This window comes from Falco punctatus, assembly GCF_963210335.1.
Source record: "Falco punctatus genome assembly, chromosome: 2".
Taxonomy (NCBI): domain Eukaryota; kingdom Metazoa; phylum Chordata; class Aves; order Falconiformes; family Falconidae; genus Falco; species Falco punctatus.
In genome coordinates this window covers 118,574,234-118,595,678 of record NC_137581.1, presented here as the reverse complement: position 1 = coordinate 118,595,678, position 21,445 = coordinate 118,574,234, and the positions used below count along the sequence as shown (strand labels likewise).

General features: G+C 37.4%; 1 protein-coding gene across 6 annotated transcripts; it reads right to left on the bottom strand.

The window, feature by feature from the left end:
- Positions 1 to 860: 860 nt before the first annotated feature.
- On the bottom strand, positions 861 to 21,216 carry HJURP (Holliday junction recognition protein). 6 transcript variants are annotated; one of them, XM_080376169.1, is made up of 13 exons: positions 20,539 to 21,216; positions 19,265 to 19,331; positions 17,673 to 17,737; positions 16,491 to 16,518; positions 14,330 to 14,385; positions 12,770 to 12,809; positions 10,253 to 10,314; positions 9,030 to 9,131; positions 8,276 to 8,288; positions 5,548 to 7,211; positions 4,929 to 4,992; positions 3,639 to 3,729; positions 861 to 1,811 (listed from the first exon to the last, which is right to left on the bottom strand). In XM_080376169.1, exons 1-12 carry the CDS (start codon positions 20,614 to 20,616, stop codon positions 3,677 to 3,679), a joined length of 2,292 nt encoding a protein of 763 aa, XP_080232295.1. In that variant the 5' UTR covers positions 20,617 to 21,216; the 3' UTR covers positions 861 to 1,811; positions 3,639 to 3,676. The 6 variants fall into 6 exon arrangements, with proteins under 6 accessions (XP_080232295.1, XP_080232294.1, XP_080232296.1 ...); XM_080376168.1 differs by having other exon boundaries at positions 8,228 to 8,288; positions 20,539 to 21,213; XM_080376170.1 differs by lacking the exon at positions 8,276 to 8,288 and having other exon boundaries at positions 9,017 to 9,131.
- Positions 21,217 to 21,445: the final 229 nt, after the last annotated feature.

Genomic DNA, 21,445 nt, shown 5'->3' with positions numbered 1-21,445 from the left:
GCTAGCACGAAAAATGTGGCATTGGGATGAGCTGATCTTCCCACACCTCACGGTTTTTCAAGAACTACCTCTTAAAATTCTTTAGAAGTAATTTTCATCAAGACAATGAACTATTGCTATGTTGCTTAAATAAACTTACCTTCCTACCTGGGTAAGCCTGCATTCAGGTTGCTGTGTCATATTTAGTCAGAACACATCCAAACCCCAATTCCACCTTACCTTCAAGTTACTTTAGAACAGAGAACTATTAATAGAGTTACGCAATCTCCCAGTACTGATGTCTCAAGAAATTCTGGGAAATAAGTACCTCAACAAATCCAAGGGGAAGGTAGTTCATAAAGCATATTCCCTACAGTTCATTCATGTAGGAACAGGAAGAAAAATGAGCCACAGAAGCATTTCTAAAAGACAACCTTTTGTTGCTGTTGTTGAAAGAAACATGACAGACAATTGATGAGGGATAGAATGTGTGTGTATATATATTGCAGAAGCTCTTGTCTTATCACAGAGTAAACCTCACTGGAACTGGCTCCTTGCTCAAGAACAACACTTAAGATAATAAGATCTGGGGTTTAAGAGCTAAAATAACAGTAAAAACTCCTGTGTGTACCGAAATGAGTAAAGTCAAAGGAAAACATCTGGGGTTTTTTTTCCCCTTTTCTGGAGCTCAGAAAGCTGACAACGGGCAATGATGATAAAACACAGTGTAGCCGACCTGACACTTACCACTAAAACAATCTTCTTGCCAAGAACACAGCAATGAAAACCTGTGGGACCCTGCCATAGCACTCATGTATTTGCTGGAGGCATACAAACCCCTGAGAATTCACAAACCTGAACTAAAATGTCAAAAGCGGGTATTTGTTCAGAAAAGGTTTTTATTTAAAATATATATTGTGTCAGGTAGAATTTTGTCAGAACACAGACTATAACTATCAAATCCATTAAAATTTATGACATTGAAAGAATGAACTTTGCCGAGCTGCTTCGAAAATTTAACACTAAAATTACATAATAGGCGTATTACAAATCATAGTGTATAATACTGCATTTGGACCATTCAGCCCAGTTTAAATTTTTCTATTAGCACTGATGTAACTATAAAGCATGAATGGGCAGAAAATCAGCAGAAAGAACGTATTACTTATCTTATTACTAATATGTTAAGAATCAAAGCTTATAAGCAGAGAAAAACATAATACAGATCCCATTCTGTTACGATAAATTTAAAAGTTACTATAAATTTAGAAAGGAACCCTGATTCTCTCCAATACCTGATAAAGCCAAGAGAGTAAAATGAGCCCTGTCACAAGGAACAAACCAGTTCCTCCAGATTTACAGTACAGTGAAGTATAAATCAGGATTAATTGTATACTACATATAATGTGATTCTTGGAAGAAGAAAAAAATAACAAAACTTGAACTTTAAAAACCAGTGTTTTCTCTGTAGCGGACCATGAATACTTCTTGGCAAGTTTTGACCAGGAATTCATCCAAGACAATGCTAGGATTTTGGTCTTTCCCACCAGCGTAGCTTAGCTTTCTGGATACTCTATAGACAAAAATTGTTTCAATGATAAAAGTAAATTACACAAAAATACTATGCTTGATTCTATTCATCGGAGTTTCAGCAAACTGCAACAAATCACCAAAGCAAGGCATGTGAACATCTTAACTGTGAGCAGCAGCAGGCCTCCTTGTCTGCATTCCTATGTGCTTTCAGCTGGAGAGGAAACTTTGCATCCTATGTCATTTCAATGTCTCAGTCTATTAAAATTTGAGATGTAATCTTTGAATGCCTTCACAAATACCTGAAAAAGAAAGATACAAGTGAGAACACAATTATTCCCTAGCATATTACTTAAGAAATCACATTTATTTTAACATCTATTTTAAATTATTTTGGTTTACATCTGACAATCAAGTAGAGCTGTAAAACTGCAGGATAGCACCCACACAAAGATGAAGAAAAGTTAGTCATTAACATTTCCTTTTCTGAAATATCTCTTTCATAATCATCTTAAAGATAAAGGCAATTAATTTTCAGACAGGAAGACAGTGTTCCTTTTCTTTCCGCAACCATTCATAACAGCATAGAACATTCTGCCACATGGCTTAGGCATACAACTTCTGAGGGCTCTGAAGCCCTGAAAGAAGAGCTCCACTCCTGGGAACCATGGAAGGCTAAGAATATCACACCACAGGCCTAAGGAAGCTTGCCAGCTGACAGTCCATTTTGGCTACAAATTAGCAAACAGGCATTTGTGTAATTATGGAACAAAGAAATAGATTTTATTCCAGATGGCTTGGCAAGAAAGCACTCCAAGAAAACCTGATCTCCTATGCTTTCTCGAACTTGTCTACTTACACGCATTAAGGAAAGGAAAACCTTTTCCTTCAGAACAATTACTAATCTCATAGGGAGGGCTATTGTGTATGGAATCAGGAAAAAAAAAAGAGAGAGAAAAAAAAAAAAAAGAGGGAATCCAAAAACCAAGCAGAAATTTACTCAGCGAAGTGGGCATATTCAACATCACAGAGACATCCTTGTGTACCCATCAGCTTGCCTCTGATCTTCCATTATATAAAAAATAATCCAAATACAATCTTTATCAATATGGTTATGAATTTGTAATACAAGCCTGTAAGTGATAATTCCATCTTTGCTTAAACTGAACTTTTTTCTTTAAATCATGCAGTCTCTTTTCTGGTTAAGTTCTCCACACAAGTAGTTTAAATATGCATTCAATCTTCCTTTGAAATTTTAATTGGCATGTTGTCAGAAGATTTGGTATCAGCTGCATGATCGTCTCAAGCATAGTTAAAATACTTCTTGATTGAGTTTGGGAAGGCAGCATATCTTGTGGTGCCAACTTAGACTTTTTGGCAAAAAAGCGTCGTCAAAAATGTTTTGGAAAATAAACTGAGTAACTGTTTCGAGAACTTGTAATGCTTCTTAATCCTGCTGCCTATTAAACTAGTTTGCAATTAAAAATCCAAGAAATCTGAAACTTGAGAATCCTTTAAAAGTCACATATCTTCTAGGAAAAGCAGACGTAGTAAGCCAGTATCCAGGGAGCATGCTCCTTCCAGAGATCTAAATACACCGCCAACAGTGGTAAATAGCAGGAGAAGAGGATCTCAGATACCTTCCAAACAGAGCCACTGCTTCTTTACGCAGACCCAAAATGCAGGTAACTATGCCCAACTGTACAGAAGCAAGACTTTTGGAAGTCCTTTTAAATGGCAATATACTGCACTCTCCACAGCCTAAAGGTCTGAGAGGACCCATTAGCTCAAACACACAGCCAGAAACAAAACAATGCTATACTTGTATCTAAAAATAATAAATGCCTCTATAAGGAACACATACTAAGGACCAAAGTAGCTATTCAGCCAGGACATCTTACTAACTTGTGTTCACTGGCCATCCATGCTGGAGTCTGCCTAGTTTTGTCCACAGACAGTTGCCTTCCCATGTTCAAGTCCGCAGGTTTGACTAGCTTGGGCTCTCCAAAGCATCCATGCCGATTTTCATTCTAGAAGTACAGGTATAAGTGACAACCTCCCTACCTTTCAATATAGATGTAGAGTAGCAAGAATTTCTTTTGAAATGCCTTTTCTCAAAAGGCACTTACCTTTGGTTAAGTACTTCTGGGCTTTTCTGGGACAGCTGTTAATTCGTCATTGTGCCAGGCCTACTGGAGTGGGTACCTGCAATCCCAGATTCTGGTAATAAAAGACAGTAGTATGAAAAAGTTAAGAACTATGCTGCGTAGCATGGACATTACAGTATGTTGTTGAAATATTAGCCTGTTAAGACATTAGTAATACTTCAATGAGCAATTTCCTTATTAAGTTCATCTAATACAAAAGGCTCCGACAAAACTTAATTTCAAATGGTATTTTATAAGATGAGTACATTTAAGCACAAGCTAGGTTTCTTCCAAATGCTTATAATTTAACATCATCTGAAAAAAAAGGTAGAAGAAACTGTCAATACCAGAAAAGATGTAATACATAAAGTACGAGTTAAAATTTGAGGCCAGCAAAGTAAGACAGATGGGATGTATACCTCAAATAATCACATTTTTTACAATTAATCAATAATTAAAATGTAACAAGGTAAGATCCATGCAAATAAGTGCATTTCTTCTGCCATTTTCTTCTTGTATACCAGCTGACAATATTTCAAGTCACAAGTCATTTTCTTCAGGATTTTCCTTTACATGTTTGTTGTCTTAATGACAAAGGTTCATAAAAATAAAATACGGGAAATAAACACTGGTGGTTAACTTAGGAGGAAAAGAGTACAGCTTATGGTATAAACAGGCTTTAAACAAAATCAGATTGTTAAGAGGAAATTAAAACATTAGCATATAAAATCTTTAATGTAGTTTTGTTTGTTTGTTTGTTTTTTTAAATAATAAAAATCTACTGTCCTGAATTGGCAAAAGTCTTTTTATGCAGATTAATAATTTAATTCACCTACACAAGTGACAGCAGCCATGTGACAACTCAATTGCAAGTTTTTGTAAAGCAGAAGAATCTAAGCTAAAGCATTTAGTTATTCAGGTGCAGGATTACCAAACCCTGCATTTCTTGCCAAACATTTAGATCCCGAAAGTAGAAGCAACAGCTAACTTGAAATAAGGAAGAGAGAAAAACAGTGGATAATAAGCAACACTTCATTAGCAAAAGTCCTAGTTAACCTAAAGAAAAGCTTCTTAAATAGCTGTTAACATACCATTTAGGAAACCCTTTTGTGTATAGATTCCTTATTTAAAGGAACACTTAAACCACACCAATTATTACTGAGTATTACTGATTATTACTAGCCATCACCTACACAGTGGTCTACTGAGATCTACAGATTCACCCTTCAAAGAAATACTTGTGATTGCTAAAGTAAAATCTCTGAAACTAACCTTGCAGGGAAGTACCAGGAATAGCAAGCAAAGTTCCACCTGAAGAAGCATGAAATCCAGAGCCCTGAACATAAAGCATCAACAGATTACACTGATGGAAAAACACGTATTACTTCACAACTTGCCTCAGAAGAAAGTACTGGGAATCTGGAAATAAGGGCCTGATTTAACATTTAAATCAACATGTCTAGTGATTCCAATGGAACCCAGTAAAGCTTAATTGTTCACCTCACCTTGTCCATCTATAAAACGAATTAAGCATAACCATTTCAGAAGGCCAACAGCTTAATTAACAGGGTCACCATTTGAGATTATTTTAACCAGTGACAGAGTCTATCAAAATGTAACAAATTCTTTTACTGAGCGTTTTATAATCATTTTCAGGGTTATTAAATACAGTGAGCTTCCTCACATGATCCAGAAGACCCGATACAACTTTGTTTTAGCAAATAAAGATCCCCCACACCTCAAACCTGTACAACAACCCTACTGATCGAACAGCAGTGGAAGTATGCTCTCACTACTTTAAATAACTTCCAGCTCTAATCCATTCTTTTTAACACCTTCTCCAAATATCAGTAGAGTGCATAAATTTTATTTTTACAAGGGCCTCAAGTACCTGACTCCAGCAGCTGTGAATGTCAAAAAAGCTGGGGTTACTGCCATTGCTCGTGCTGAAAAAATCCATGCCAACTGCCTGAAGATTGACAATTGTTCTGTGGGACGTCTGTTGACATTTTGCTGAAGGAAAATACTGTTCCGGTATAAATTTCAGTCTCTTTACTGGTGGACAAGGGTCATATTGAGAATTTCGTTGTCTTTTACCTCTAGGAATTGCAAATAAAGTTTGTACAGGTGAGTTACAAAGAGCATTTACAGTTTCAGACATTTGTATTCCCTTGTACTGCCTTAAATTTGAAGCTGAACTTTGAACAGGTGAGTTACAAAGAGCACTTACAGTTTCAGACATTTGTATTCCTTCGTATTGCCTTAAATTTGAAGCTCTCTGAAACCCAGGAATTTTTGGAACAGCCTCACTATGCAACTGCTCATAGATCCTGTCAAATTCTTTGTCATACCGCGTACTGGACCTCACAGAATCACTTAAATGATGCTTCATTAACCTTTTCTCTTCAAGGTTCTTTGAACTTGAAAGAGGTCTTGTCAATGTCAAAGGCTTTTGGATTTCTTTGGGACACAAGCTGTAGTAGAGCTCTTCAAATGCATCTTCACATTTCTGGTGCATCTTTGAAGGACTCTGCTTCACAAACAATGAGGAAAATGAGTGTTTGCACTGGAAAGAAATTGGTCCTTCAGAAATTCTTTTTTCAGCATTTATGAGCAAAGTATTTGATGCTTTTGCAGGAGAACAGTTTGTGACAGGTGTAATAGTGTTACTACTGCCATAGGAACTCCAAGTAGATGAGCACAACTCTGAGGTATCACCATAAGGAAAGTAAATATTTCGAGTTTTACTCTCTTTCACCAGATGAAGCGCTGCTGATCCTGAACTGGCAGATGTTATAAAACAGTATTCTGAGGAACATTTGTAAGCCAATTTTTCACTTTCTTTGCATTTTGAATTCTTTAGTGAGACAGCAGTCTGTATCTCATCTTCAGCTAGAAAAGCCCCTCCCATTCTAGCTACATCAGGAGCACCAGTCACTTTAGAGACTTCATGGCCTTTTGTGGATACCAAATGACATCTGAAACTTGAGTCAGTGTAGTCCATTTTGATTTCATCTGTATCAATGTAAGAATAAGGTACCAGACCAGAAAAATTATCAGTGGAACACTTGCCATCCTGAAGTTCTTTGTTCTCATTTCCTAAAGTCTGATCCTGGACGTCTTCATTTCTACAGCCGCCTATGCTGAGTAGTGCTTGCCTCTGTTTAAGAGGTCTGAACCCTCTTATTTTGTCTACAGTGACATTGAGCTTTGGTCTTCTAGAACACCATCTTTTATGTCTTGAGTATCCAAACATGTATTTTAACAATCTTCTCCGAGACTCCCTTTTTATAAGCCTCGTGAGTATCCTTACCATCGCTGGATACAAGTCTGCAAGAGTTACATTGCTGAAGGAGCATTCATCATCTGCAAACTGGTAATCTCCTAAGGTACTATCACAGCAAGTTTTACTTAGTTCTGGAGAAAGTTGATGCCTGGGTATGGTTATTGTATCCAGTGAATTGGAAACATCAGAAGATGGTAACTGCAGAGGTCTGGATGAAGAACATTCATTGGACAACTCTCCTTTCTCTCTGCAAACAGCAGCTTGGTTGCCTATTCAAAAAAAAAAAGAATCACAAAACAAAACCAGAAGAAGAAAAAAAATCCCAAACTTATTAGGGCACTCCCAGTAATGTATTACATGACTTAGAAACAATTACATGTGGTACAGATAGTTTTACTGTAATAGTGTATTCATTAAGCTTTTTTGCCAGGTTAAAAATCTGTATATTATTATATGTATATATGTGCACATCTACATAGATGTATAAATGTGTATATATACATTTAAAAATGTACACTGTTATCATACAACCCATTAAGAAAAAATGAAAAATGGTTTTCCTAACCATGTTGAATTAACATACTATAGAAGACAAATCATGTGTGTTGGAAAAAAGTATTTTAAAATGGCTTAATACACAGATATAAAATATTTTCACTGTAGGGGCAGACTGCATTGCTCTTTGATTTCTGACCAGGACAAACAGCCTTATCCTGCAGGTTTTGTTACTCTGTTTCTATATTAGCTGAAAGCTTTGTACTTGGCTAGTACCAATGCAGATTTGCTTGCCATAAAGCACAATGAAGGTAATTCTTCTTGTAGTTGTTAGACTTGAAATATTTATATCAAAATTCTATTTTAGGTTTGCATCAAGTCTTGAGAGTTTCTGAAGAAAGCAATCTTACTAGTGAAGTACCACTTTCAGTACCAGTGAGCAGCAGACCCAAAGCTATTCATTACATTTCTTGAATTTAAAATAAGCAGAACCAAAAAATGTATGCTTAATTGAGCTTAATGTTGCTGAATTTTTTAACTATGCATTTTCTTCCTGAGGCTATTTAAGAAAAGCTGGTTTTATGAATACATGGTTTTTTTTCCTGTGTTTCAAATACATTTTGCCATATGCAAACCCACATCATCAAGAATCCAGCATGCTGAACTTGTCTGTTGGATAAATAATGCCTCTGTGTTTTCAATAAATTAAATATTTATTTCTAATGAATTTTAATAAAACCACATTTTGTAACTATCATAGTTGACCAACACCCAAAAGATTCAGCTGTACTGATCAGTTCTTGTGCTGGTGAAGCTAAATGAAGGCCTTCCAACAAACCTTGAGGTGCTATCTGAAAAACAAAGAAAAAAAAGATGACATAATCTAACAGCTTGAATTTTTTGCACATTAAAGGTAACATCAAAACCTTATTTGTGACTCCTACTCTCTTCTCACTATGCTAGGTCCTGTACAGAGTTATGGTCTTAATGGGCTTAGTAAATTTCAGACAAGGAGGAAAACATCTAGTCTATGACTTCAGTAAGAATTCCTAGGAGTTACTAGTTTATGGAAAGCTATTTATCATCTTTGCAACATTTTACATATTTTACGTTTTAACCCCTTTCCCAAATCTGAGAATTCAAACCCGAATCAGAATATCTGGATGATCTACATATCTCTGGCAACTCCAGCAGTAAACAGAAGCTGTACCATTTAACACGACCCTTTGCCCCCCCATCCCTCTAACCCCCCAAACCAAAATAAAGCTAAAACTCCTTTTTTTCTCTACAAACCTCAAATTTACACTTTTCTGAAAATTTACTAAAGTGAAGACTGATTCACACATCAGGGTTCAAAGAACACAAAGTATAAAAGTAAAAAAGAAAATTAAAAAAAATGGGTAAAGTCTGCTCTGTTTCTTACGAATCATTGCTGTCAAGAGATCTGAGATACTGTGTTTATTTACACAGACAGCAAGCAGGAGAGAAACAATGATGGAACAGTAGAGAAGTTGTATTAGAATTCACTGTGGTGCACAAAGAGTTCTTATTTTATTCTAATTAGCTAATAACTTGGAACAGAAGTATGTTACCGTCATCCACTTGGGAATTTTTCTAGCACAGTCCACTTGTACTATCATATCCACTTGAACTTTTGCTTTTTCTTGAATATTTCTGTCACCTACGTACAGATTCTTAGAGGGGAGGAAAAAGAATTTTAATTAAAACACATAGGATTTATTGACATTGGCAAACCCCAACGTTATTACTTAGATTTGCTTCAAACTAGTATTATTCCGATGAGGTTATCCAACCAGCATAAAATGTATATATTAAAAATAAGTTTATGTTAAAAAATATCCCAGGAAGGAACTATATGTGAAGACAAATAAAGGAGATAACTAGCTAGTTTACTGATGCACGGAAAAGCACACACTGCCTCAAGAGATCCACTGATAAAAACAAAACAAAACAAAAAAAAAAAGAAAAAGAAAAAAAGGAAAAGGTCCTAGTGTTCGGTTACAAAGCACTAGTAATTACAGCTGCAAATCTTTATATGCATTATTAACATCCTATGAATTCATATACAAATTAAGGTCTACTCTGTAACACACCTCTGTGTAACATCTAAAAGCATTTGGTTACAAATGGCAAACATTCTTCACTAGTGGAACTCTTGCTTTGTGAAGCATTTTATGTTAGCCGTTGTCAGAGACATGTCAGAGATGTGACAACGCTTAGCACTATGCTAAACAAGTAAGCAAAGTAAGTAAAATTTTTGGTAATTGTACTGGAGCAAGCAGACCACAAGATGAGAATGGCTGCATGCACAAAGTGTGTTCTCTTTTAACTGCTCTGGGCAGCCCTGATACCCATAGTCTGGTTTGGGAAACAACAGCAGAAGATTATAGTCTGCTTTTGTTACAGTAGCCATTATTTCAGATTAAGTTGTGGGTTTTTTTAAACAAAGCATGTTACTTGTTTATGCCAGACTCTCAGGTGAACGATCACATTTTTGTTTTGTGATTAATCCAACTTTTTTTTCCCATACATATAATAGCCTTTTTTAGGGTTACCTGTTCTTTGCAATATGCTGTATGGCTTTCTGTTAGGACATAATATCTCTTCATATTGGTCTTTATGACGTAACTTATTGAACATCTCATTTGCTATACTTACTAAAAATGTGAATTAAGATACAGACTACATAGTCTTCTGCTGACTGCACCAACTCATCAGGCATGTGTAAGCTACTGAAATAGTTCAACCATTTCTACTGAATTGTTTCATAACATTAGACACCAGAAATTTTTACCTGGAAGTGGACGTCTCCAAACTTTCCTCTTACTGAAACTTTACCAGCATCACTTGCTTCATCTACAATTTGAAGATAAATACTAAATACCAAAACATAAATGTTTTTAAACACACACTATATAATTTATTGACTAAACTGGTTTCATTTCAGAAAACTCTTTTCTACACTAAAACTTTTTATGCGTACTACATTTCCATTTCAAGTCTAATTGTAAAACATGGTTTCTAGTTCATAAATTACTTGAGGGAAACAAAGAGTAAAGATAACTTGTTAGTTAGCCTAAATCTTGAAGTAATGGTTACAATTTCAGAGTGTGAAATATTTTCAAAGCACTGCTCATTAAAGTATCATGTCCACTTATTTCCCACTACATTCCCAAATATCCCAACAAAGATAGTAAAGCCCTTCTATCACACTTCCTTTTCATAGTTTCTTATTGTCAAGACTGCCTTAGAAGTGCCAAGATGAGAAATAAGACAGACTTGAGAATATTTTTTAATATAGCAAGTCCAAATCTTCCAACTCAAAATTTAGGTATTCATTGGTTATTTTTGTGAATGAAACACAACAAAACATTTTTTTTGCTAGATGTAGCCAGACCTTCCAATTCATCATTAGCTAAAGCCTCAGTCTTTTACAATCGTGAAACACGTGACTGCATTGTAACCCCTGGTTTCTGAATTTCCCTGGCTGTTCTATCTTTGTCCCATGACTGCGTTCACTGCAGGGAGGGAAAGAGAAAAGGCGAATAACCCTGAAAAGGAATACAAATGAAAGAAAAAAAATATTGGTTATGATACCTACCACATCACTGCCTCTTCATGCTATTCTTAAATTACTAAAACCAGAATGAAAATCTTTTCCAGCTAATCCCCTTTTTGTTCCCTGTCAGTGCAATCATCACCTAGAGCTCTGTGGACAGCTGCTGCCATAGAGCTAGGATAACAAAATGCCACCTCTGTGGGAGATAATACTATTTTGCATCTTCTGGTGAAAGCGTGGAGCAATCAGAGGGTTGGCTTTGACAGACTACCTGGTGCCAGTATAATTATTTTATTAGAACGGAAACCCATAACTGTCAGATTACCCAAATTTCCTCCCACATGATTAATGTAATACAAAGTTATGGTCATTTTACCCACAGGAAAACAGTTACTAAGCATTAATTAATTATGGAGGAAGCACTAAGAATATTGATGTTTTGTTTTGGAAAAGTTTCAGCCTCCAATTTGTTGTAACAGTCAAAACTCTTGCCATACAGTCTTCTTTCTCCAGTAGATCAGGAACAAAACTAGCAGGATGCTCCCTAAATGGTCACAGATTAAACCGCTACAGAAATGGGAAGATCTTAAAATAAAGCTAACTCCAGCGTCCAGGAATGGCCGACTCAATCACACCAATTACAAATTAGAAAACAGCTCAGATCACAGAATGAATTGACCTGTACACAAGCTGAATACTCTTCTAAGTGTGAAACCTAATAAAAGTGCAATTTTAATATGTCGTCAGTAAATTGCCAATCATACCTCAAATCACTGGAACATTAGTTATTAGCAGAGGACCATGGCACAGCAGAGAATGGAAAAAAGTGAAGTATCTTCTCCAGGGAATCTTAAGAGTGTTTTTACGAGCCAAAAGGGAAATTTGGGAACACCTCTGTTCCTCAAGTACAGAAGAGAAAGGAAAAACTAAAACCGCCACCTTTCCCTCTGAAAAATTTGACCTATAACACAGGAATTAATTTCACCGGAGATGCACTCAATACACTATCATTACCTAAAAGATGTATCTGCCTTGGAGACAGCTATGCATATGAAGCATCTAATTTATAGCAGAATATTTAAACACCAGTTAACCATATTTTTCTGCAATTGTGCTTTTAATCATTAAATGCTGATTACCACCTAGCCACAGTTGAATTTGTGCCAAATAGTAAGGTTTTATATGCACAAGAATCAAGAGACCGTAATACAAATTTCAAATATTTAAAAAAACTGCCATTCAAAGATTGTAATTAATACAATCAAATAACTATTTGGCAATACAAGGTCAAAACCACCCAAAACTTTGCAGACAGACCACAAGGCTGATGCTGAAAGTATTTACAAACTCTAGTGAAGACTTAACTGTTGCAGCTGAATGCAATATCTGTTTACCAGACCATTACAAATTAATGTATATATTGTAATTATTAATAAAGCTTCTGTTGCCATTTACACCAAAGTCTTGATGTCACTGTTCCTTTGCCAACAAAAGGTAACTGAACGTATTCCACATTGACTTTCCAATTTATCAGGGATTCAGAACTAAGATTTTTAAAGAGGAACGTGGATATTGATTTCATAATACTACCAGCAGCTCAGTCTCTTGTTATTCCTATTCTCTACTTTCTGAAAGGGTAAGTAACATGTATTAAAATTATTTTTACTGTACTAAAAAATTACAAAAAGATTATTTGCAATCTTCTTCAAAAGTTAAAAAATACATAGCTACAAAGTAAATTAAAACCCCCACCTATGTCAGATGTATCCACACGAGAGTTCTCAGGAGATTCCTTAAAAGCAAATGAAAGCAGTTTTGAGACCTGTTAGTGTAAGCTATATTAACTCATCTGTAGAATTTTCTGCTTTCACTACTTGCTCAATTTTTTTGGGGTGATGGTGAAAGAAACCCAGTTGTATTCCCCAAACTATGTCCAGATGCCACCATCTTTACTAACAAATCTGTACATAAATTTGTCTTGATTCACATCTCATTACTTAATGGGGAAAACTAATTTCCTTCTAGCCCATCTATATTTAGACAAATAATGCAAGGAGAAGGTATTATACAAGAGCAAAAACCAGCTGACATGAATTCTAATCACCAGATCTTTATCAGTATGTACTGAAAGCAGGATTTTCTCTGTGTTCCAGTGTATACGGAAAGTTTCACTGAACACTTCAAACAATTCTTAATTACCTACCTCAATCCACAGATAATATTTCAAATATGGGTTTTGCTCTATTTCTAGAAGTCTTGACAGTTGAATAGAAAGCTCATTTATATGGATAAGGAGCCTTTTCTAAATGTTTACATCTAACATCATGTTCTTCAGAATTTCTTTTAAAAAAAGTCTAAATATATTTTGTCTGGTTCCATCACAAAATTAGTGCATCGTGGGTTAAAATGACACCAACAAAATGAAACAATTCTAACTACCATCTATGCAGAACAAATAATTGGGAGTGACCAGTCAGATTGCCCCTATCACTCTTCAAATGCTGAGTATTTTCTGCTTAAAAAGATAAGAAGTCAAAAGAACTTATTCTAGATAACCAAAGATTTTACAAGTAATAATTAAAAAAGCTAGACACACATACTGCCTAACTAAAAAGGCCCTCAGTGGTTTAAAGCCTATATCCAACTGCTCTCTCTCCCTTTAAATAAACTTCGAAGAACAGAATTCAGCTGAAATCTATGGCCGACACAATTGCTATTATTTTTTACCCCAAATAACATAATGGGAGGGAGGATATGTAATTATATGAAACATACATAAACAAAATGAATAGGGACATAGTAAAAATTAAAAAAGCACTTGCATGATTCTACCATCACCAAGATGTATTAGACCACCACATAGAGAAGTCGAGAATTTGAATTCATCACCACCTCAAAGCACAGAACCCATCGGGGGAAGTATACCAGATGATCACCATTAACCAGATGAAGATTTTAATTTTACATGTACATGCATCTGGCAAGTAAAGACACACCTTTCCTAAAATAATACAACTACATGTAGGGCACTACATGAGGGGAAATACAACACAACTGTTTAGTAAGATGTAAAGTTTGATGAATGGCAGTGACAGAACTGCAGCAAAACACTTTAAGCCCTCCATTTTTTACAGAAGCACTTATTTAAGGAGAATAAAGTCACTTGATTCAGCAATTAGTACGTCTTTAAAATCTAACTTTATAGCTATGGTACAGGACAACCTGCTCACAATTAATGTTGTAGGTTTTTACTATATAAATACATTTTCCCAAAGAGGCTTTATGAAGGTATATGCAGTGTGGTGCCCATACCTGATGTACTGTTGAACGCTCTTCTTCAAAATCACTGCTCTGTTGCTTTGACATTTCTTACCATGCATGGGAAGAAAAAAAATGATTCTATTTCAACTTGACAGGTCACAGATCAATGCTTTACCTGAAGTCAATAATCCTTCATTTGTATATATACTTAGTTATTTTGCAAAATTTTTAACAGAAACATTTAACAAATGGAGAACATACATAGGACTGAAACAAAGAATAGACAAGTGACAGAACAACATTCTAGACATAAAGCAGGCTAATTCTCACGTCTGTCTATCATATTACAGATTTTCTTCTTAACCCATGAAGCATCACAGAAAATTTGCCCCTTTATCAGGTGGTATCACTTCTAGGAAAGGAAGACAACTGCAAACTTGTGCATTTTTCTTGGCACAGTAGAGCCCCAAACTTCTATTGCATGTTTTCAAAAATTTTTGGCAAAAGGGCCTTCCAAAACTGCTGTGCCTGTCTTGCTGCACAGACAGACACACCTACAATCTTTGTGGGTTATTTTTACCTCCCATTTATTTCCTAAGAAGCAGAAGAAATCTAAAACATAAGAATTGTCTAATTTAGCAGAGATCTCCCCTTTTTACACTTCAATCTATATTTTGTACTTCATTAACGATCACAACTCAGATTTAAGTAAAACCCAAAAAGTATTAGACCCACACAGAAGTAGCTATCTGCAAACATGACTTCCACATAAGTTTATTTCACAATTAGCTTCTAAACCAGATACTGTTGCTATTAAAATTACTCACTGAAAAGTATTTTGATATTACTGAAAAAAAGTTACATCTCTAACCATTGCCTTATTAGATTTTAAAAAAGGTATTTACAACAAGCTACAATGTCTCAAGTCTGTATACAGTGAATATGATTATGATGCATATAGAAGTTATTGCTTAAATCTATTGTTTATACTGCATAAACTACAGAAATTTAATCTTTCCCAAAATAGACCTGTATCTCCAAACATATGACTTTGCTGATACTAAAGGTGTAGTGGGATTTCTCACAATTGGATGCACGTGATAGACTTAACTAATAAAAATAATACAAGTACTGTAGCAGATATATTTACCCCACTCCAGACTGTCTGTTTAATGCAGAATTTGTTGTCCTTGCTTTCTTCTGCATTTCTTTTTCCAGATAAATTGATGTCAAACATCACAAGCACCTTCTTACTTTTGGTTAAATGGTGAGAAAACTTCTCATACCTAACTCAGGCACACAGGTATTATTCACTCCTGTAAACTCTTCTGGTTATTTAATAGTGTCAAGCATACATCTAAAGATTTCCAGTTTTCTTAAGGCTTAAAGCATATAACAAGGAACCTACAGATGTTATCTATTCCTTCTTCCATTTTAAAGCAGGAACCTAACTTTCCTCTGGAAGTCTAACCCATTCTTAAGATCAACTCCATAACCTCTGAGAAACGTATTTCAGGACTTCCTTATGTTTACACTTGGAAAGCTTTGCTAAATTTTAACTTAGATGCCCTTGTGTTCTTTTTTGCTTTTCCTCTCCATTTAAGTCCCATCACCAGTGGCTCTAGGAATTATTTTTCTGACTCACTCCAGCTAGTCAAGTTACCATATTACAAATACAAAACAAAGTACTCCACCGTGACTTTTAACATGGTTGAACACTGCGGAAAACCTGTTTTGTGTGCTTTACATATGAGGTACAATCTTCTATTGCAGTGTGCACTATTTCACAACAGAGTGATGCTCTTGGTTGGCTCAACCAGCCTTCAAAATTGCCTCTTCCTACATTTGATTATCCCTACATAAGTCTATTACTTTGCACTTCTCTGCATGAAATTACACAAAGTTTTCTTTGAGTTTTAGCCCCAGTTTGTCAGACCATCTTTCACAGCGGTCATTCCTACTTGGTATCATCTACGAGTTAATAAAGGTATCCCCTCTTCCACCATTTACTTAAAGAAAATACAAACTACTAATTTGCTCAGGACAAGTCCTGGAAAAAATCCCTCACGTTTCCCTTTAGTTTGGACACAGACCATTAACAATTATTCTAGTGAGTACATGAAAGAGTTTGACATAAAGCCAGGACATCTTCTATTCGTCAAGAGTATTTCGACAGGATAATTTATAGCACTTATTTTTTTAAACACTTTACCTGCATTCCTTCGACCTTCTCTATTACACTGCAATTAGAAATAGGTACAAAAAAAAAACTAAAGTCAGAAGAATCTTAGAACAGTAATGTTACTTTAACCAATGCCTTTATTTACCTTCGTATACGCATCTCATAACTAGGCACTTCCAAAATAACTATTCAGTTTCCTTCAGGTTTCCTGTGGCCTGACCAGAAAAGCCAAACACTTGGTAAAACTTCTAGCCATACTGATGCTACTAAAATCACTACAAGAACATAAGCTGTAGCTACCTTAGCCCACGTAAGAGGCTAAGACAAAAGAATTGCTCTTACAGTCCTCAATGGATTTAGTCTGTAAAGTCGTGCAGCAATGCTCAGTAGATGACGCACAAGTTATTACCAGGAGTGGAAAGAAAAGGCAAATGCAGTCCCTTTTCTGCCTCCATTAAATCCACTCTTGTTCCAAGTCTGAAATTCACTCCTCATCCCCCTCAGTCTGCAGGGTTAGGAACAGCTTCTGTGTTAACTACTAAGGCACACTACACAGCTTAGCTTTTTAGGCAGATACTCAGAATGAAGCTGCAAGGTGCCTTTTGACAGTTACATTAAGAAACACTGAGATTTTGGTAAAATTCACTGTTGAGTTCTTATGGGGGAGTTCAAAAAACAGAAAAATAAGCAATTGCGTGTTTAATGTAAATCCCCAGAATAAAAAGACACAAATCATACAGCGATAACAGTAATGGCTTTAGCATGTCAGACAATCAAGTGCTGAGACTGCAAAGATACTTTAATTACTCTAGCATTTTATCACAGAAAAAAAAATCTAAATATGAAAAACAGTAAGCTCTTTGGAATTGAAAAGCTGATCATCTGAAGCAAGACAAATTAATTCAATGCACAGTAACTTCAGTGACAACATTCTGATGAGAGCCAAAAGTATGTGTCCCCATCAGAGAGCATTTTAAAAAAATAATTTTAGGTTTACCAGTGGTGCTAACTGTTGGTAAATATCTGACAGTCTTGACCAATCTATCCTAAAACCCTGTTTTAAAGCAGACATTGGACATTTACCTCACTGAGTAACGCCTCTTGCAAATACTATACGGCACAGCAAGATCAGAAAGTTTTCCTATATATACGTATAAAAAAAAGAATATTTCTACTTTTTGACTGTAAAGTAGGACTATACTGTTAAGATACCTCAAGTACTTTCTCCCTCCATTCTTTAACCTCCTTGGTTGACACATTCTCCCAATTTTTTGGTCCTAGAAATAAGAGGAGATATCAATATAAACACAGCTACACAGCTTTTCGTATAACACTATCAACACCAAGTTATCATTCCAACAAACATAAACATTTAGGAAGAATGTATTACATAGTAACAAAACATTATCAAATCTGAACAGCGTCCAATATAATTGCTGAAACAAAAGTTTATAGGAAAGTAACCCAAAAGAATATTGTAATTTCAAGTTAATTAAGAAGTCAGGTAAAAAACCAAACCAAAATAAAAATCACATGCTGAGTCTAACAACACTGAGCTAAAATCCAAGCAGTATTATAGCCCCAGATGCTACAAAGATGGGGAAAAAGCAAATTATTTTACTTTTTAAATTTTATTTAATCCAGGCAGACAACATGGTATCCGAGGTTAGATAAAGCCATAATTAAGGCTTTAGAGGATGGAGATCCATATTCCTTATGCACTGAATAGAGGTTACTACACAAAAAGCATAACCAAGCCTTTACAAATCCAAGACTTTTACCGTGCTATATGCATGCTTCCTCCCTCTGTCAATGAACAATATAAAAAATGCAAGTTGTTAGTCTGTAAAAGCCTTTAAAAAGTAAATCATATTTGGTGCGATTACATTGGGCTTGACACCGTAAATTCACTTAATGTGAATGTCCACTAAGTTCTACTATACAAGAGTTGATACAGCAATTTGTGTATCGTAATCCTCACTTCAGTGATAATAAAACCCAGTTGAACATTTAATTTCCCAGTAAAGCCACCAAGATACTAATATTTGGATGACTTATAAGAATAATAATCAAAATAGAGAAGACTGAGGGGGGAAAGAAAGGAATGGAGATACTAGCAGGAAGGTGATATGCATGAATGGATCGTGTAGTTTCACCCCCACTTATTCTGAAGGTAAATTTCTGTTATGTCAAGTGTGAACTGGGTGGGTAGCCTCTTCAACTTTTCATTGAATGTTCCCATGTGGTTAGTGTAAATCCGTACCACATTGTGCCATGTCATCTTTTTCCAGTGTTTCATTATAACTGGCAATCCATTATAGAGTTGATAATGCTTACAGAGAGCTTCTTGTGAAGAAAGAAGAAAAAAAAACAAATTAAAAAAAAAACCAAAACACTGCAGAAAAACAAACCAAACAAAAAAAAGCCCACTCTGTTTTTCTATAATACATTGCTTGGTAGTTTAGTGGGACTTGTGACTTAGTATCTTGGTGGCTTTACTGGGAAATGAAATGTTCAACTGGGTTTTATTATCACTGAAGTGAGGATAACAATTGTTATCTTCATCTTCGCTAATAACTCTTTCCTGTTGTCTAAAACAGAGCACGCAATGGACTAAAATGGCACATGTAAATAAACTCGCCAGGTATTATATGCATGTATCAAAGTGTACAAATGAAATGCCATACTTAAGTGGCCAAAACGTAGTATCTGTTGCAATTAAGTGTCATACCTGCCAACAGTTGCACACTTTACTAAGTCTAAACATACAGCACGTAAGTATTGAAGCTTTAAGAAGTTCTTACCATCAGGTGTATCATAAGTGAGAGTTTCCATGGAAACAAGTAAATCATCTTCAAAAGGGTGATTATACTAAACAAAAAGGACCATTAAAAATTAGAATAAATGATGAACGCCATGTTTTTAACATGCATTTTAAATATTGGTTTTAGACGATTTTGTTTTGACCAAAACATGAATTATCAGTATGCCGTTTTATTGGCTGGAAGTCTGCAATCTGGGAATATTAATTCCTAGAGGAAATACACACAATTTAGGCATGTATGAGAGTCATTCAATTTCAAGGCACGAGCCAGTCACTGACAAAAATGGGGCTTCAAAGCCTCCAAACATCATGAAGTCCCTCGAGCTTCTTCTAAACTTCCTCTGTAGTAACTGCAAAGAGCCACTTAGCATAGACCTAAGCTCATGCCATGTAAAACCACCTATCTAACGCTAGATGGGAAAAACATTCTAGAGGCAGACTTAGCCTTATGCCAGCAACTAGACATTAGCACAAACATTTCGCTGAACAGTAAAGCTGACATCCCTGAATAAATCCATACACATCTGGATGGGGGTGCATGCTTCCCACATTTTTAACACAAAAATGCTTTAAAGTAAGGAGGATTAGTGGAGGGAGCCCCTCACTTATTTCTGTGGTTTCATTGAAAGTACTTCCTCTAATGCTAGCTACTTTATATTAAGGGCACTACAATGGCAACTTGGATTTATAATTAAGTCATTTATTCAATACTGGCAATCCCAGATCTAAGTTTTATGGACACATACAAGAAGCTAACTCTTATAGCTTACTCATGCCAAGGCACAGGAGCACACGGCTCAGCACAAACCGCAAAGCTCCACGAGGCCCTGGGTGACAGCTGCTTCTGGTAGCCAGGAATAGTAAGAGCTTGTTAACACCACACGTAATTAACTGAAGAAGAGAATTCCCTGTCAGTTAATGCAAATTAGTGTACAGAAAGAGAACAGAACCTGTCGGGACTGACAGCAGGAGAGAGGCGGTGAGGAGGAAGGGACGAGCAGAGCAGTGCCGCTGCCAAAGGCGAGGCATGCAGAGGGCCGTGCGGCCTAGCGACCTTCCAGAGGTGATCAGCGGGGCGCACAAAGGCGGCCAGACCACGCCATGCGCCACTTTGGCTAGAGAAAGCGTCAAGCTGGCCGCGCTCCTGAGGCAACAGCACTGCGGCGGCCGGCAGCCCCCGCAGGCGACATGAGCACCCCCGGCCCGCACCGCAGGACGGCGACGAGAGCCCCTGCCCAAGAACCGGGCCCTCACCCGCTCCAAGATGCTGTTGATGGAGGCCAGGAAGCGGGCATTGCTCTGCCGCAGATACCGGTCTACGTCGAAGTCCATGGCGCACGGAAGTCCCTCAACCGCGTCGCGGAACTGACACACGCCTCCCACCCCCCTCCCCTGCCGTCTCCGCTCCGCTGCTCGAATTGGGCATTTACCACGTCAGTTCAGAAGCACAGCCTATCCGAATGCTCAGTGGGAAGTTTTCTTATTTTGATTGGCTGTTTCGTACTGCAAGCTCCCGCCCTCCCTCAGCCAAACGGCATCCAGTCCTCCCATTGGGTATGGGGTCGGGGTTAGATGCAGCGCAAAGCCGCTACTTCACCTAGCAACAACGGCCCGCCGCGAGCTCCCATTGGCTGCGGGGGCAGGGCGGTGCAGCCCGGCAAGCCGCGGCCCTGAGGGGGCTGGCGGCCGCCGCGGTGCCCGTGTTGCTTCCCGGCCGCCGCCCGGGCCGGGCGCAGGGCTGTGTCGGGCCGGGCGCTGAGCGGGACCGCTGCAGGAGCCAACGTGGCGGCCCAGCGGGTAGCCGCTGTGAAGGGTGCCGGGCGCAGGGGAGCACCCCTTGGCCCGCAGGGTGCTGGCCTGGCGGCGGCAGAAAGCTAATATTTAAAAAATAGTATGAGCCGCTTGAGGTAAAGTAAATGCCAGCTTCTGCTAGGGTTCCCTGGGGCTAGGGCTCCCTCCCTGGGGCTACGGCTCTCTGGGGTACAACTCGCTGGGCCCACAGGCACTGCCACCCCAGCCAGGCAGCAGAGTAGGCCGCACAAAGCTCTATGGAGTGTAAGCTGCCTGTTGGGTTTAACAGAAATAGTCAGAGGAATAAGGGGTGGAGAATGTGTTGTGAAATGGCTGCCATGAGGCATGCCCTGTCCAGTCTCTGGCCCTG

Coding starts and splice junctions, on each gene's coding strand:
- HJURP (XM_080376168.1), bottom strand. CDS start 20,616: ATGGACTTCGACGTAGACCGGTATCTGCGGCAGAGCAATGCCCGCTTC. Junction 19,332..20,538: donor TCAACAGCATCTTGGAGCGG/GTGAGGGCCCGG, acceptor CTTTTTGTTTAG/TATAATCACCCTTTTGAAGA. Junction 9,132..10,252: donor TTGGAGACGTCCACTTCCAG/GTAAAAATTTCT, acceptor CTCCCCTCTAAG/AATCTGTACGTAGGTGACAG.